We start from the raw sequence: 18096 nt of genomic DNA, 5'->3' as shown, positions 1-18096 counted from the left end.
GCATTGCCACTTTGAGCTCCACATGTTGTGTGTTGCTTTGAAGAAATTGCCCCATTATCTTATTAACTTGCTAGGGAGGAAAAGTGTCTCTAATCAGAGAGAGCAGTAGTCAAATCAGTGCAAATGAAAAATATAAGGCCCTTGTGCTACATGAATAACTAGAACCTGAGGAGGTTCAGTAAATCCTCTGACAAATGCTTCCTGTTTAATTTATTTTGTAGCATCATTCCTTTTGAAATACAAAGCAAGCATCTTCACTGTCTACCTATGCAACAATCTTTGCTTCTTCCTGCTGCAGCAAAACACATTAGTGCATGCTTTATTTATTTATTTATTTATTATATATTTATACTTCCCAACAGCCTAAACTCTCTGGGCAGTTTACAACTAAAACCATAAAATCCAGATTAAAACTTTAAAATCACATAAAATCAGAATAAATTACAGTCCAGGGAAGGCTTGTTTAAAAAGATGTTTTTAGGAGGTGTTTAAAAGTTATTACATTTTCCGCCTCCCGAACCGCACGAGGGAGGGTTTTCCAGAGGGTGGGTGCCGCTACAGAGAAGGCCCGCCATCAAGGTTCTTCATGGCGACATTCTCTTTGTGTTGGGATGACGAGCAGGGCCTCCTCTGAAGATCATAAATGTCGCCTAGGGTATATATGCTTTACTGCAAGGGTATGTTCACATTCAATTCAGAGACACCAAAATTCAAATACTAAATTAACATTCATCCCCTAAAACAGCATTTTTTTTCAAAAATTTCAACTGTTCTCCCTTGTCAACTTTGTTCTACCTTCTGCTTTCCCCACTCCACACATTACATAGAATCACAGAATAGCAGAGTTGGAAGGGGCCTACAAGGCCATCGAGTGACACACAGAAATCCATGTATGCAGCAGTATGTATACAGCCTAATACTGCATGTGAGGATCTATTTACCACTAGAATGTGGCCCCTGTGAGCTTCTCCAAATTCAGCCCTTGGACTGAAAGAGGTTCAACACTCCTGACCATGGCCCAGATGTCGTCTCTCCCCCAAGTGGGGTGTGTCCTGCTGCTTGATCCATTGCATTCCCCATAATAAACCAAAGGCAATGTTTCCATAGAACAGAAGTTTGATCCAGCCGCAAGGGAAATCTACCTTCCGAAGCAACTTACACACATGCAAGTAATACATATTCAGATAAGCGTTTGCATCCACACTGCATTGCTTATTTAGGCCCCATTGAACTAAGCAGATGCATCTTCTGATGCAGCTCTTCTCATCCAGAGACAACTAGTTGTGGCGGAGTCTGGTTACATGCAACTAGAGCCAGACCACAGTCAAAGATGCTAATTATTGCCAGTAATTTTGAAATGAAAACCACTCAGTTTTGACATGAAATATTTGATAGTGATCGATAAAAGCAACTTTTTCAAGAAGCACTTAAATACAAAATAAAATAATGCAAGTAAAAGTTTCAGACTTTCATGTTCAGGTGGCTGAGACTCTTGATTCTTATTATCCATGCACCATCTTAACAAATTTCTGCAACCAGTGGAGAAAGTTGGCATTTTGTGTGGCTGTGATGGACATTTTGTTTATATCAGCAGGTTTGTTAAAAAAAATTAAAAAGTATCTTTATTTTCTCTCTCAGACTCCATTTCCTGTTTGTAAAAACAAAAAAACAAAAAAAACAGAACTGGAATAGCAACCCCACCAGCTAAAGATGAAAACAATTTGTGAAATAAGGTGTCATGAAGGCAATAATATTATTTTGATCTACGCTAGCAGTTGACAGTGGGTCATGGCTTAATTGGTTTAGAAAAAAACAGCCTACACTTTTTACTGGGTTTGCAAGTTTCAGGCTGCACTTCTTTCAAGGGAGGCAACCATTCCTACTCAAGACAAAAACGTGTGAAGCCTGAAAACCAAATTAGTTTTTGTGGTGGTTGTGTGTTGGCCAAACGGGCCTAATTTTGTGCCTTTTCATGCCTGCTGCTGGGCTGCTTTAATCTGGTACAAAACATTGATCAGTTTGCAGATGTGTGTGTTGAGTTTTTATTATTAGCAGCAAAACTGTACAACTCTCTATGGTGTATAGAAAATGGTGTGTGTGTGTGTAAAAAGGCTGATCTTTGAGAGAGTCACTAGCAAGTCCACCAGCAACAACCTGGGGGTGCAGGGACACCTTATCCCAAGGACCATTGTTTCTGAATACAACACCCCGCTGCTTTGTGTACACCGAGTTCACTTACAATTTGACAGCAGCTTAAAAGTAGATGGTCCAGTTCAAAGGCAGCAGAGATCTGGTGGATTAATTCCACACACTTGAGCTGCAGTAAGCTACAGAATAGATACGCCCTTGAGACATTAATTTACTTCATTCAGTAATTAAAAAGCCTTTCCGTCACATAAAACACATTCTTGATACCATCTAAGGCGAGATTTCCAGCACATCATCTTTCCAGTCCTCCCCTTCTTGCTCTTCATGGTCCAGCTGTTCAAATTTACTGGATTTGTCATGTTTTATCTCTCCAGGCGTTTTCAGGAATCTGAAATTAAAATATTAATAAATCGCTCTGAGCGATTGTGATGATCCAATCAAGGTCTGTTATAATCTCAGCAAAAATATTTTTATTGACCAGAACAGGGCCGGTACCTATAAAAAATTCATGCATTAATTTAGCAATGGAGACGGTGCAGAACAGGAGATGCTAATAGCCCAGCTCTATTATATGGAAAATAAAGATGCTTAGCTGCTTGTATGATGGAGGAACACATTGACAAAAAATATTCTGTACTTATTTTTTAAAAACAAACAAACCTGGGATCTGCCCTACTTCCCAGTCTCACAATTGGTAACACCACCAGTAAACAGCAAAAAGATAATCAAACCATTGCAACCAGTATGATCTCAGACCAAATGTTGAGGATCTGGAGGAAATAAGCCAATCTACATACAAACTAGGTTTTTGTATTTGCAGCAGTTATAATGGGTTGCTGAGCCTTTTGTCATTTATCCCGATGTGGAAGACAAATTCTATACTAAACAGAAGCACCATTTTCACACTGAATTTATGCCTAAATTTTGAAGAGTATTTGGATCCTTTGAGATTATATCATTAGAATACTGGGCTTTAATAGGGGATTGTAGTCCAGTTCCTCCTGGGTCAGTAGAAGAAAGCACAACACTATTTAAGTGGTTGATATTGGTTCTGTTCTCCTTCCAGCCCCAGATGATTCCTATCCTTTGGAGTCACTGATTACGCCAGTGTGTTTAACCAGGCCTCTTGTATTCTGGAGATAAATTACCCGCAGGGGCCCATTCTGGAATGTGCTCCTGATCCAAATCCAGGACCTGCCAGTTTTCTGTTGAAAATCACTCCCTACTCAGCTGTAATTTGCCCCCAACTGTGCTTTTTGCAGTAAACAGTAGTTGTGGAGTTGGGGGGAGCACAAAAAGCGATCAGTAGGAAGTTCTGTTTAGCAGAAAACCAGCATGGGGCCACAATCTGCTTGGGGAGCAAGTTTCAGATTGGCACTCCATGGCTGCTGTTTCTCCAGAATAAGATCAGACCGATTAAGCTTGCTTGTTTGAACATGTGACTAAACTCACGTGTAATTTGGTCCATCACCTCAGCTAAGGGGTTCATGCTTAGAGAAGGAGATTCTTGGCTCAATCCCTCCAAAGTCATCTTTGACCCGCTGTCTCTAATATTAATTCCTTGCGTCTTTTCTGCAACAAGCCTCTTCACAGAGAAGAGTCCTCTAATTTAGGACTGAACTTCATACTATGTCAAATGCCTAATATGAAGCTGATCCTAACTTTTTTTTCTTATCCAGATTGGACCACTGTGCATAGGTAGGCGCAGTTCTAAACCTTCCCACCCAGACACTTTCCATCCCCACCCCTAAATCCACCCCCTACCCAACGGGGGAGGGGTGCTAAAGGAAAAAGCCCTCCATTGCCCCCATTAAGCCCTGTGACCAAGAGGGGCAAATTTAAGGGGGTAGAAGTGTCTAGTAGGAAGCTTTGACACCCTACCCAACTACACACACAGGTCCTGATTTGAATTAGGGCCTTACACACTTACCCTAAAGTAAAAAGAAAGGGGGCAGTAGGATCAGCTGCATGCCATGCATGTAATGTAGTGTGTAGTCTAGCTCCAAGCAGAACAGATTTCCCAAAGAACCATGTGTTGTTTTTACTGTGGCTTTAAGAGGGTGTAGGGCAAGCTGGTCACTGGCACTGCACCCCACAACCTCCAGGACTTCTTTCTGCTGCAGGTGGGGCACAGCTGAGTCTCCCCCATCATCCTGATCCATTATGAAGTGGAGCACTTGTTATGTTATAGGGTCTCAGAGTTCCACCAAAGTACACAACACCTATATTTGCCTCCCCATCATGCTGTACTCTAGCAATATCTCACCAATACATTCACTTCACCTGTTGCCTTCCTCACCTGAATAAGAGTTTCTGTCCAGGTTCCTTTTTGATGATGTTGAGTTTATAGTAATGTCTCAAAGCCCTTGACATCTTCTCATATGTCATGTTTCTACGGTTCTGCAAATTAAAAAGAGAATGACTTTGATAGTGGCTTCTGACTTCTTTTGACCATTTTTCAATGGTTCGCATTGGATTCACCAAGGAGTAACAGGAGATCTCACTGCAGAACCAAAGTTCAATGGACATAGGCTGTTGGATTCAATGAAGGATGTTTTGAGAACTTAATTTCAAACTTCATAAATCACAGCAGATGTTAGGTTTTAATTGAGGTTGAGCTGGTTCTGCAGATGTCATATGGAACTGTGCATTTATAGGATATAAAGAGCTGCCTTAGACCATGGTCCATCTAGCTCAATCTAGATGGATTCCTCCAGATATTGTCCCATTAGGCCCAGACAGCATGGCCAATGATCCTTGATTGTGACGGTTGTAGTACAAAAACTTTGGGAGGGATCTGGGATTCAGGAAGGCTGGTCTACCCATTGTTGTCTATTTCAAGTGGTGAAGGCTCAATGTGTTAGCAGAAGTAGGTCTTCCCCATTCTTGCTATTCAAGATCCTTGCTAGGGAAGCAGAAGAAGCACATCTGGCTATATTTGGGGGGAATGTATTTCCATTAAGTAATGCTGAAAAGATTTTTTGGGGTTACAAGAGATGTATTAGGATATGAGATCTAGTTATCCCTATTAACAGCACTTTTAGGTTTTATGGGAGAAAAAAGCTTGAAGCAATGGTTATATGTTAATGTTAGTACATCACTTAGTAGCAAAGAAACAGAATGGTGAAGGAGGAGACTGTGGAACACAATTCTCACGAATAAAATTTGCTTCAGCTATAGGGTGATACAGAAATGCCATAAATAAATACACCAATAAATAGTTATAAGAAGTTGCCTTATACCAAGTCAGACTTTTGGTTCATCTAGCCAGTACTGTCAACACTGACTGGCAGTGGCTCTTCAGGGTTTCAGGCAGGACTCTCTTGAGACTTACCTGGAAACACTGAGGATCGAACCTGGGACCTTTGGCATGCAAAGCCTGCACTCTACCACTGTGCTGTGTCCCCTCCTCATAAAAAAACATTTATGGGAAGGCAGAAGAAACTCATTGGTGATCTTTCAGGAACACTGGTCTACATTTATACAATAATGGAACCGATACAGATCAGATGTCTTTGCAACAATGGATATGATAACAATGCATTAAATTGTATTACATTTGTATCATAGCAGAAGGTACTATCCTTATTTGTTTTGTATAATGTCGATGGATATAGAAAATGGATTCTGATGTATTTGTGGGGGGTTTGCCTTCTTTGTTTGTAATTTATTTACATAATAAAATAATTTTAATCGGGATTTAAATTTAGAATTTTACATATACAAAGCATGTGCTCTACCACTGAGCTATGGCTCCTCTTATATACTGAGACCCTGCATAGTGAAGGGTTTAAGAGACGTTTATGAGATCACATTAATGAATTTTACTGCTTGAACAGAACACCATGGACTCAGTTTCAAGGAAAATAATAGTGTCAATGGGAAGATGGCATCTCTAAGGCAGGACAAGAATGCCAATAAAATCTAGCCACTTTTGATGGAAGACAGGCTTCCAGTTTTACCGGGAGGGGGGATTAATGACACAAGCATTGCAGTTAAACCACAAGGTAGGGAACATTTTCTGTCTTATCCATCACTGTATAACAGCTCCATTAACTGGAGAAAGAGAAAAGTTACCAAGTTTCTTTCAACCTGGCTAAACAACCATATAAAAAGTAGTGGGGTTATTATCTGTAATGGACATATATAGACAGGGACTGTTATCCAGGTTTCTTAAGATAACAACACTGAGACAAACAGCCCCTGAAGTTTGCCTCCGTCTCCAAACCATTAAACTCAACTAATGATCTGTTCATAATTTGGGAGAGTGGCATCAAGCCCTCTTTATGACCAAAGAAACTGGGGACGGGGTGGGAATTGAACTTGAAGGAGGCTGATTCTCTCCGGAAGCAGAGTCCCCCTTTACTGCAGAAAGGAACTGAGTTTGGTGGATGTACATCACAAGGTGTGCATGTTCCAAGACCAAGTCCTACCCTATCTCCCCCAGCCACACCAAACCATACACACTAGTTGGTTTTCAGCAAAACGGAAAACCTCCCAATTCACTCTTCCTTTAGGCCTTGTTTCTCCCCAGCTTATCAACCTCCCAGCCTCAGACAACTGAAGGTATTTAATGCCTCCCTGCTGCTTTCTACTGCCAGGGTTCCTTGGTAGCCCTGAAGCCAACATGCATCTACAGCCCTTGTCCCACCAGCTGAAGTGGAGGGTGGCATTCATGAGTAGAAATGTGAGTGGGGAGCACTCCAACCTGAAGCATTTCCCAGCCATAGAACAGTTGCCAGGCTGGTGTTTCCAATGGCAGGCTCAAGCCCTCCCCAGATTCAAACACCCCAAAGAGGAGGGCTCCAGCCAAGCAGTTGAAACGAAGCTCTTCCCAGCCAGCTGATCAGCATCCATTACATTGACTCTCATCAGACAGGGAGGACAGGGACCATGTTTCCCTACCGTTGCTTTGCGTCCTGCTTCTGTCCCACAATAGGTACAAACAGCTTCCTCTTTCTTCACATGGGGAAGAAAGAGGAAGCAAACAATGACCACATGGTCCATTCAGTGGGTATTTTTATCGTGCTGCTTCTCCTGCATGCAGCAGGAAATGGCAGCAGGTATCATTATAGTTTTTTTTAAAAGGGTTTTCTGGGTCTTATTTTTTGATGGAAAAAAGAGCAGAAGGAGCGGAAGTCATGCAGGAGGCAGAAAGCGGCATCAAAAGGCCCTGCGAACATCCATGAGCGGCCAGTAACAAGCGTGCTATCAAACACTCGTCTGGTGACACTTGTTGTCTCAAATGTTAGTCCTACTTATAGAAGACCTATTTTAACAAACTGCACTTAAATTAGATTATCATTAGATATAATCTCATGAGTAATTACTTTAGGGATGCTTATTCATGAGTGGATCTCCTGGCAACGAACTCTTCCCAACCAAGAAATCTGATATCCTTAGCATATCTATTCACACTGGGCACCCCAAAGGGAACTTCACAAATGATCATGTACAAGTCATTCAGATTAAAAATATGCATTCCTCTTAAATACAACACAAAAATGTCCACTGATTTCAGCCTTGATTAGGGAAGGCATGACAAGCTTATTACGTACCTTGTGATTTCCCCAAAGTCTGGCTAGTCCATTGGGATCAACGACTCGAAAGATCTTGGCTTCTTTGTCTTCCCATTTGATAAACGCTTCATATCGACTGTCACAGAGGAGCTGGTAGACATAATCCCAGAGTAACCTGCAGTCTGAGAGTCAGTATAGCAGGGAGTTGTGATCACACACGCTTAGCTTGTTCATTCTGTAGCATTAAAGTGAGCTGAGGAATGCACTTACAGGCTGCTACTATTAAGTAGGGTGACCATATGGAAAGGAGGACAGAGCTCCAGTAACAGTTGCGTAAAATAGGGAATTTCAGCAGGTGTCATTTGTATGCATACAGCACCTGGTGAAATTCCATCTTAATCACAACAGTTAAAGCTGCAGGAACCCTGCCCTCTTTTGTATCTGATCAAGAGGGCAGAGCTCCTGCAGCTTTAACTGTTGTGATGAAGATAGAATTTCACCAGGTATTGCATGCATACAAATGACACCTGCTGAAATTCCCTTTTCTATGCAACTGTTAAAGATACAGGAGTCCTGTCCTCCTTTCCATATGGTCACCCTATGTAAAGCATGAAGTGGGGAAGCCTCTGTTTCCTTTGTCATGTGTAATTCAGCTCTAACTAAGATAGAAACTATAGCTGCAGTCTTTACTTGTACTAAGGACTCCTTATAAGCTTCTGAAAACTAAAGAAGGGCCTTAACGTGGGACCATGAGGTTAAAATTTCATGATCCAGAGAGCCATATAGATGTGTGCTTTTTCACAATCTAAATTCTATATAATCTATCTTCTTCCATATAAATAAAAGAAAGTCTTTGTTTATATGTCCTCAAACCTTAATCATGTTTGAGAGCCAGGTGACAAGTTTTACATGTCTCAGAGAACTGATACTTACCTGCGATTTTACCACTGACTGGAGCTGACGATGTCACAGGAAAAGAACACACAAGATTTGCTCTGTAGCTGATCTCTGCATTGTGATGAGGAAGAGAGGTTGCCCCAGGACTGTAGAAAGCTTTGGTGGAAGACCTGGATTGGTCTCCATGGCTTGGATGACTCGCAGTGATGATCAAACATTCTGTAGGTAGTGCATGGCTATCAGTTGGGAGACCTTCTAACCTGCATTTCAGGCCTGTGAGGAGACCAGGGCACCTTTCAGCATATTATCGGTCACCGAAACACCAAAAAATGACAAGGGCAGAGCAATTATATGAGGAGGTGGGTAAAGATCCATGATGGACTTGCCACCATTTCCTAAGCCCTCTCAGCTCATGCTGGTGGGGATGTACAACCTTCCCCCCCACCCACCGCCCCTTTCCCCCTATCCCATTGCCTCCAATGGGTTACAATGGAGGGTTACAATGGAGCCTAGGACTTTTTCGATCGTCAGCCTCTGACTCCACCTCTGAAACCATCCTGTTTTCTGCTCCACCACTGGTGAATCAGCCACAGCAGCAGAAAACACCACCACTGTTCAAGGAGGACTTCCGATAGCGGACCTCCTTCTTTGTCAACTGATAGGAAGCCTCACAGCATCCATTATCTCCTTGGCCAACCTTGCAGGAAGATTGTGATTGCTCCATTACTGGGCAATTTCCTTCCCTAGTATTTATCTTGTGGCGCTGCTTGGGCTTCGGTACTGGTGAGAATTCAGTGGAGGATAGTGGCTCCAATGTCAGTGGGGCGGTGAATCCACTCTGGGTTTCAGTCAGAATTCTAACCCTTGCACTTTGGATAGCTTTTGAACCCCAGAGTGGATTCACCGCCCCACTGACATTGCAAGCTGAGGGTAATTTAAACCACTGCTCCATAGTACTCACCTTCTGGAGCGCTCTGGGATGGTTTGTGTTCTGCATCCTGAAAAGGAGAGTTAAAAAAAGGGCTGCAAACAAGGGCTCTTCTCTGGGTCTTAATGTATTGGAGTAACTCATACAAAACATCTCCTGTGGGAAAAGAAACAAAGAAACACCAATTTTACCAGATTTATATCTGAAGAATGAATATGAACTGCAACTTGAGGCTGATGATGGAAATGATGGGTGAGAAACTGGCTGCCATTTTGTGATGCCATTTCATCTTGAAAGAAGCCCCCATCTGCTGCTCAGTTTAATAGGTCTTTAATTCAACCTCAGAAATTTCCAACTTGTTTTGCAAAATGGATGTTCAGTTCCCTGATGCCAAGTACATGGGACACTGAAATTTATCATTAAACCCTACAATGCATTTAGCCCATTCAGAGTGATTAAGTCGTATCCTCTGATGTCATTTCCTGCTCCACACAGACAGCTTTTGGGGGATGGACTAATAACAAGAAGATCAAATGGATCAATTGAGTTAATTGGTTCCTTCTGCCATTGAAAACTATCATACTGCAAACCTGCCTACTGCTCTACAGTAGGCAGGTCTAGGACGGACAATTCAGAAGGACAATCTCTTTCTAAAGTGATGGGGAGCTGAAAGCACTGACACACCTCATGGTCTTTCTGGGGACTCCCTGTGTGTGCCTGCGACTGAGTGTGGGTTCCCGTCGTGCCCTCACTGGAGACATCCCAGAGACAAACAATATCAACAAGCAGCCCATGCCAGAAGACCAGGAGGAGCCTGGGCTCTTGGGGAGATGGCTGCAGGTCCATCCCTTTGAGACAGAGACTAAGTGACCACCTAGCCCCTGAGAGCATCGTTGTCTCAAGAGCCAAGCCAGAAGGATGGCCTGGTTGCAAAGGAAGGCTCCTGATGTGCAGAGGACTCCTCATGCCCCACAGATTGCCCCAAGACTGAACCTGACCTGGACTAAGGAGGACAGTTCCTAATATTTCATAAAGGTCATCATTTGGTCTGTCCCAGGCATTTCAATGCCATTTCAACAGCCATCTAGAGGGCAATACTTTTCAGTTTGGCCATTTGGGGACAGTCCTGAAAGACCAGTTCTTTAAATCAAGGATTATCAGCTGCTTAATGCAGCCTTCTCCAACCTGATGCCCTTCAGAAGCTTTGACTTCAATTTCCCATCAGCCCCAGACAGCATAGCCAATGGTCAGGAATCTTGGGAGTTGTACATCAAAATGTCTGGAGGGCATCAAGTCAGGGAAGGCTACTTTAATGCATTCTGATGGCAATCTGAAAATTTAACGTAGTCCCAGAGCCATTCAGAAGGAACCAATGTATTACAACAGCCATTCAGTATAAGCCTTTTTAGTACATTCCCAACTATGAACTGGAGTGTTCGTGATCAGCTCAGAATAAAGAATTAAACTAACCCTACCTCTGTTTTGCTGCCCTCAGTGAACCATTATGGAAAAGACAGGATGGTGGCTGTAGAGAGGAGATCAAGATGAAGGTGCAAAGGCTACAAAAGAACAATCTAATGCAGCCTTCCCTCAGTTGACCCAGTTAATAGCAGCACTGGCCAAAGTGAATAAGGCTATACACTTTGGGCTACTGTCACCACTGTGCTCCTCTTGACTTCAGTGGAATAATTCTAGGATAAGAAGCTGGAAGTATACGATCTAGGATGGTAAACCCTCTTGTTTTGAAACTGCCTTGTGTGCACCCCAATACCTGTTTACTTAGAAGTAAGTCCCACTTTTATTCACTGGGATTTATTACTTCCAAGTAGCACCCATGGGATTGCAGTTTAGGGTGTATTTCACCTCACCACTGGCAGTTACCCAATTACAACTCAAACCTCAAGGTGATGTGCTCACAGGAGAAATCCGCTGACCAATGTGGTTTCACAAAGTCATTCTACATGCTTTCTTATACTGTTAGACCTAAAACCAGAAGCCCGTCTACACTTGTCTAGATGAAACGTAACAAGTTGGCAGAGATGATGTCAGCAGTCACATGATGCTGTTGTTGTTACGTTTCTTCTGACTTTTAAAACCGTTCCACTTTCTGTTAAAATCGTTTTAAAACTAACAATGTGCCCCAACCTTTCGTTGTATTCAATGCCGTCTTTCAAAGTCATGTCTCGTGACCATGGTCTTTGCTTCCTGATTAGGACGTGAGGGCTTTTCTAGGGGAGGGAGAGCTGGCACAACGCGACAAGGGGGAGGGGGAGAGGGAGGGAGGGTGGTGAAAGAGGGGACAGAGGCTTAATTTTTTTAAAAAACCGCTTATCTTTCGGGGCGCACGTGGCCCCTTTAAGATGCTGCAGGGCTTCCCTCGTCCCTACGCGTCGCCCCGCCTCCCTGCCGGCTTATCCCAGCAGGTCTAGCTCAGAGTCACCGGAAGAAGGAGGTTTACTTCAGAGCTAATGAAGAACGTTCTAAAGAAGAGTGTGCCCGGGTAAAACGATAGAAGAAAAGGTATTTCGATTGACTGGGCTCAAGTTGCATTTTGTAACGTAGCAAGGGAGGACGCAACAATGCACTTAAACAACGGTGTAATGAATAGTGTAGATCCTGCCCAGGCCTACATGGAAGTGGTTTGAATTATCTTTCCTTGTAAGCCAGTCAAATCTGGAAAGGGTCCTTCCTTTCCCTTAAGTAATTAGCTCCTCTAACCTGAATTAGGAGCCCGAAATCTGAAATCTTCCTTGGTGAGAATACAAAGGGCTTTCCCGTTCATTTCAAACTTGTTTGCATCAGATTCCCGGAGTGAATATTCTTTTTCAGCCCATCTTAACCAGTGAATGACATCATCTTTGCTCCATAGGGATGGCTGGATTCCTGAAAGCAAACCAGACTGATATTTAAATAACATTATGGATATAACATACACACCCCACTCCCCTCCCAACACAGTTCCTCCCCCTTCTGCACACAAAATCAGAATTTATCACACGAACAAAATAGATGTGAAGTTTAGATCTCCTCTTTCTCAAACTCCAAAAATATCCCTCCCTAGCAGTTTCAAATAGACTATCATCATTCCCTTTTCAAAGAAGGATGGGTTTCTCGTTTCTTTTCCTGTTGATCATATATCATGTGCAACTATCGTCCATCAGTCTGGTATCTACTCCAGCCTTCCCCCAATCTGGTGCCCTCCAGATGTGTTAGTCAACATTTCCCATCATGAAAGAGGTTATGGGGATTGTAGTCTGACACATCTGGAGGGCACCAGGCTGGGGAAGGATGGTGACCTCTAAGGACCGAGACAGAGAATCTATCTCATCGCTTGCAGTAACTGGTGTATAAAGGCAGAAAGCCTATATGCACCAGCTGCTGGGGAACATGAGTGGGAGGATGCTGTTGCACCGTGTCCTGCATGTGGGTCCCTGGTCTACAGCTGGTTGGCCACTGTGTGAACAAAGTGCTGGACTAGATGGGCCCTTGGTCTGATCCAGCAAGGCTCTTCTTATATTCTTGCTACTTTTCACCTGGAAATGCTGGGCATTGAACTTAGGATCTATGAAGCAGGTTCTGTTTGGCTGAGCTATGGTCCCTTTCCTTTCCCCCTCCTCATTGCGCAAACATGTATTAGGCAACATGCCTCAAAGCCCCATGTCCTCATGCCCATTTTTGTAGGCACTGATTAGATTTGGAACTGAAATGAAACCTCAGTCCACATTTTCACAAAAAGCTGCACAAGGCACAGAAACCTCATCCCAGCCAATGGAAATCCTGCTCAGCTATCTCCTGCCCCCAGCCACTGAGCTTTCCCCATGTAGGGACTACTACCCATCTTTGCCACTAGGAATTGGCTTTTTATCAAATAGCCCCAGAGTGTGAAATTCTGCACTCATTGGAATACTGAATTCTGTGTTTGCTCAATACAATCATGACAAAATACACAGCCCTGACCAAGACTGGTTTCAGACATGACCTTCAAATAGGTTTTTAATTTCCTGCAACTCTAAACTGACCGGAAAAGGTACATTGGCTAGCATATATATTCTATTTAACAATAGTTTTCTTCTGCTTTCTGTCTAAGCATTTGGATAGCAAGGCATTCTTATCATCACTTCATGTTAATGCAGGAGGGAGCAACTTGTGGCCCTCCAGATGTTTTGGCCTACAATTCCCATGATCCCTCACCATTAGCTAAGCTGGCTTGGGCTGATGGGGAGTTGTAGGCCAAAACATCTGGTGAAGTAACCCCATGGCCCACCCCTGCTTAATGGGTGAAGGCAGATGAAGTATTTAAAGCAAAGTCACAGGGGTTTCTTCAGCCACAGTGTGGCTGAAGAAGAACATCACAGCAAACAGAACACTGGTTCAGCTGTCATTCTTGTCCAACCCCTCCCCTCCCCAGTTTCATGCTTCACAAAATTGCAGAACTGGCTTTTCAGAACTCGCCCTGAGAGAAAACAGTTACTTTTGGAATGAACATGTTGGGAGCACTTTCAAACCAGCCCTACTCCTCTAAGAAATGTATATCTTTCTTCATCTGTACATTAAAAGTGCTTTCATAACATGGCCAGGATTGGATGTGCCTCCACAGTATATGACCTGACCCAGTTCCTGTTCCGCAAAGTTATTTGTACAGATGAGAACTGCTATCTAGATGCTAATTTGTATTGATCTATGTGGTCTCTTGGATGATGCCTCTTCTACTCACTGAGCCGGCCTGGTAACATGCAGATTTGTCCATCACCGAGCGACTGTAATGATATCCCTGCCACGGGCTGCAACTGCAGAGGCAAAGCAGATGTTACCACAGGAGTTGAAGAACTAGCTGCCACTTCGCCCTTAAGAGAAGAGAAACATATCGAAGCTATATGGATCCCCTGTATGAAATCATCTGTATTTCCATAGTGCCACTATACTTCTTATATCATTTTGTGCAGTACAGAAGCAAGCACAAACTAGTTTGGATGATAAACAACAAAGGAAATCCCAAAGAAGTACAACTAAAGCAGGCTTCCACAACTCTGGGTCCTCCAGATGTGTTAGACCACAACTCCCATCACTACAACCAACATGGTCAACACATTTGGAGGATACCAGTTTGGGGAAGGCTGAACTAGAGCTTGTAGGTATATAACAAAGTTTTGATGGATGGACAGGGCAGACACAGATCTAAAAGGCTACTTACCCATGTGGCTCATCACGTGACCTTGGGCCAATCACTTTTTCTGCACCAAATCTACATCTCAAGTGCAGATAAAATGGGATAACCCCACATCTGCTACCTTGAGCATCTTAGAAGGAGCGTGGGGTAAAAAACCCTCTATTAATAGCAACAGTTATGCTATTGCAATCTACCACAATTTGATCACAATCATACAGCAAATAGTGCTGATGATTTAATTTGGGGGAGCTTGCTTCTTTAGCTTGTGTCTGTAGTGAACCAAGATTCACACATAGCCCAGGTATTACAACAAGTGCTATTTGGAGGCAAGAATCAAGAATGTAAAAACAATGCTGGATCAGGCCAAGGGCCCATCCAGTCCAGCATTCTGTTCACACAGTGGCCAACCAGCTGTCCACAGGAAACCCACAAGCAGGACATGAGTGCAACAGCACCATCAAATGAGATTTGAAGCAGATTTTTAATCTCAGTTGTCCCAGTTCTCATGAAAAAGCTGTTTGGGGCCAAAAGGGGCCTGGCACCAACATCGTTATCTTTTCAGCGCCAGGTTAAGACCTTTCTCTTCTCCCAGGCATTTAACAGCATTTAACAACATATGCTGAGTTTGCTTGTTTTTAACAGACCCCAGAATCACTGTTTTTATAAGGTGACTGTGTTTTATGCTTTTTATGTTTTTAAACTTTGTATATTTGATTTAATGTTTACTGATTTTAACTTTTGTAAACCACCCAGAGAGCTTCAGCTATGGGGCAGTATATAAATGAAATAAATAAATAAATAAATAAAAGCATTGCCTTTATGTCAGATTATGGGAGTTGGAGTCCTACAACATCTGCAGGGCTACAGGTTCCCCACCTCTACTATAAAGCTTCAATCCTATAAATAAATGCTTAGGAATAAATCTCATTGGGTTGAATCCAGACTAAGTTAGTTGCATTAGTTCCCACTGAAATAAATGAGGCTTAATTTCAGTCATGACTAACCTTTCACATTGATTTCAATAGGACCTAAAACTAACTTAGCCAGCATCCAAGCCATTTAATGTAAGAAGACTTACTTCTAGGTAGACATGTATAGAATTGCACTGTCAATGTACTTCATCCTTTGTTCACTTGTGATCTAATGGATTATCTTGTACTAAAGATAATGACAGCATATAGTTCTGGAGTAGTCAATCATTGGTAATGTACATGGCACAAAAGCTAATTTAAGGAATCAGCCTGAACTTTAAAAAAGGGAAGTTAGTACTGAAAAAGAACAAATACATCAGCTCTCATATGCTACAGCTAAATGTAAAACTTTTACATAATTATGATTATAACTTAGTCAAACACAATTTATCTGTGAAGACATAGCTGGATTGTATGGGACCTTTCAACCCTACAAATTGCTTTTTCACTAAAGCCAATAGGATTATTACAAAATAAATAAACGGAAGACTATAGTCCATGTATTTTAAAAAGATGTTTTGTACGGGGGAAAGTACAGATTGCTTCAAGATAAGTCTTATAATTAGCAGAGGACCAGACATCTGTTGTTGAAAAAATAGCAGTCTTTTGACACTTTAAACACCTATGAACTTATTATGGGGTATGTTTTCATGGCTAGAGTCGAGAATCCATATAACCAAGTAGACAAAAGCTTGTACCATTATCCACAGAAGCTTATACCATTATTTATTTGATTTGTACAATGCTTTTCTACCAAGAAAAATGGCACTCAAGGTCTTATAAATAAAACTTGATTAAAAACTATAATAATAATAATAATAATAATAATAATAATAATAATAAATGTGCTAGGATTCTTCCAGATGGAGCACAATGAATTAGCAGATATTGTGAGGCAATTCCATCTTTTTCTCCTCAACAGGTTTTCTGCAGTAAGAAAAAACACAGAAGAAGTGGTAGGAAAATGCAAGAGGTTTACGAGTAGAAGATGACTATCTCTGGACCCCTCATAAAATTCAATGGATGAGCTAAGGCGAGGGCATGATAAAAGCCTCATCTGAAAGCATCCCAAATCTTTAAGGTGCCACAATACTGATGGCTGTTTTTGCTGTGATAACTAATATAAGGTTTACTAGACTGCAAGAACTCCTTATACAGCAGCACATAAAAAATGTTTTTCAAATTCACTGTACAGAGAAAATAAAAGTGAAAGACGTCCTCACTATAAATTTCTTTAAAATGTTTTTTTTAAAAGAAAACCACTGCATTTTCAACAACAATCCCTGGCTTACACAAATGAAAATAAGTTTAATGCCCTTTGTTTGTTTGGTTTTGGCTACTGAACATTTAATCAGATTGTTCAGCTAACATTTTATTTCTCCGTTTGTGCCAAAATATCCTTTTATTGATAGAAGGTAAGGCTGTTTTCACAATCAATGCCTAATTTCTTTGCTTTTCCAGCAAATGTAATGTGAATCTATAACCTACATTGTCAAAAATGCCGGGTAGGTGACCATGTATTGTGGAGTTCTTCTACTTTCTAGCCTGCTTTAACAAACATGTGCAAGCCTGACATATTCCAAATTAAAGGGCGGCTTTTTCTTCTTCTTCCTCCTCCTCCACTTGTGTCAATACACCCTAACAACGTTGGTCTTGAAACAAATAAAAGTATCCAAGGAGATAAGTTTCAACTGATCTTTTTTGCTTCCTCGACTTCATTTTTTAAAAGTTAATTATATCTGTTCCCGCCCCGCCCCCCACTAATTTTGCTCTCCAAAATGCTACCTCCTAAGGAATATTAGCAACTTGCTTGTTTTTTCTCTTTCGCTTTGTGAAATGCCCTCTCTGGGGAATTGTAGAGTTTGCCCATTCGGAAACAATTCAAAAACAGTCCAGAAAGAGCGACAGAAGGTTTAAGAACTTGTCCACGGAATCCACGAGGCTCTGGAGAGTGGGTGGGTCCTCGATACAAATTGGAGGCTGAGGTGAAGTCTAAGGAGGGGGATCGAGGGGTTTGGGAACAGGGGAGGAGGCGGCAGTAGACTTGCGTGCGTAGGAACTTGAGATGTGTATTCAGGGAGATGGCGCGGGGAGGGAGGAAGATAAAACGGGGTGGGTAACACAGGGATGGCCGTAGGGATGTGTGGGGTGTGGGTGTGGAGTATAAACGGAGATTGAACGGATTAACTGCCGAGAGGGGACGGGGAGGAAGGCACGAAGAGTCCGAGGAGTACCTGGAGTGGGACAATCCACCTGACTGGCTCAGGGGTTCCGCTACAGCTCTTACCTGCATTACAGGTGGAAGGTGAGGAGGCGCCCCTGCTCTTGGGGCTGGGTGGGAGCCTTTGGATGCCACTCCGGCTTCTGCCCAGATCCCCTCAACCCCCCTCAATCAGCTCGTGAGCGAACGCAGAGAGTAGCGTGGTCTGCGACGATTTATCCTTCCCGGAAACGAAAATGAAACAA

The 18096-nt window shown here is 42.5% G+C and overlaps 2 protein-coding genes across 5 annotated transcripts in view; one reads left to right on the top strand and one right to left on the bottom strand.

Annotated features, from left to right (window-relative positions):
* The window catches only part of ETV7 (ETS variant transcription factor 7), a 27494-nt gene extending 9398 nt beyond the window's left edge, over window positions 1-18096 (bottom strand). For 2 of the 4 annotated variants that reach the window (XM_063141188.1, XM_063141180.1), the window contains exons 1-8: window positions 17918-18096; window positions 14207-14336; window positions 12211-12375; window positions 9526-9648; window positions 8601-8837; window positions 7707-7849; window positions 4448-4548; window positions 2416-2536 (exon numbers count right to left, since the gene is read on the bottom strand). In XM_063141188.1, coding sequence (XP_062997258.1) covers window positions 2419-2536; window positions 4448-4548; window positions 7707-7849; window positions 8601-8837; window positions 9526-9648; window positions 12211-12375; window positions 14207-14336; window positions 17918-17923 — 1023 coding nt within the window. In that variant the 5' untranslated portion in view covers window positions 17924-18096 and the 3' untranslated portion in view covers window positions 2416-2418. Of the gene's footprint in view, window positions 1-315; window positions 2537-4447; window positions 4549-7706; window positions 7850-8600; window positions 8838-9525; window positions 9649-12210; window positions 12376-14206; window positions 14337-17917 lie in introns of those variants that run through there. The other 2 variants (XM_063141171.1, XM_063141197.1) reach the window with 2 other exon arrangements.
* The window catches only part of KCTD20 (potassium channel tetramerization domain containing 20), a 28211-nt gene continuing 28012 nt past the window's right edge, over window positions 17898-18096 (top strand). Inside the window, exon 1 of the mRNA XM_063141092.1 lies at window positions 17898-17928. The gene's annotated coding sequence lies outside the window, so the exon portion shown is untranslated. The remainder of the gene's footprint in view (window positions 17929-18096) is intronic.

Source organism: Elgaria multicarinata, chromosome 1 (assembly GCF_023053635.1).
Source record: "Elgaria multicarinata webbii isolate HBS135686 ecotype San Diego chromosome 1, rElgMul1.1.pri, whole genome shotgun sequence".
Lineage (NCBI taxonomy): Eukaryota > Metazoa > Chordata > Lepidosauria > Squamata > Anguidae > Elgaria > Elgaria multicarinata.
This window is presented reverse-complemented; position numbering and strand designations above follow the sequence as displayed.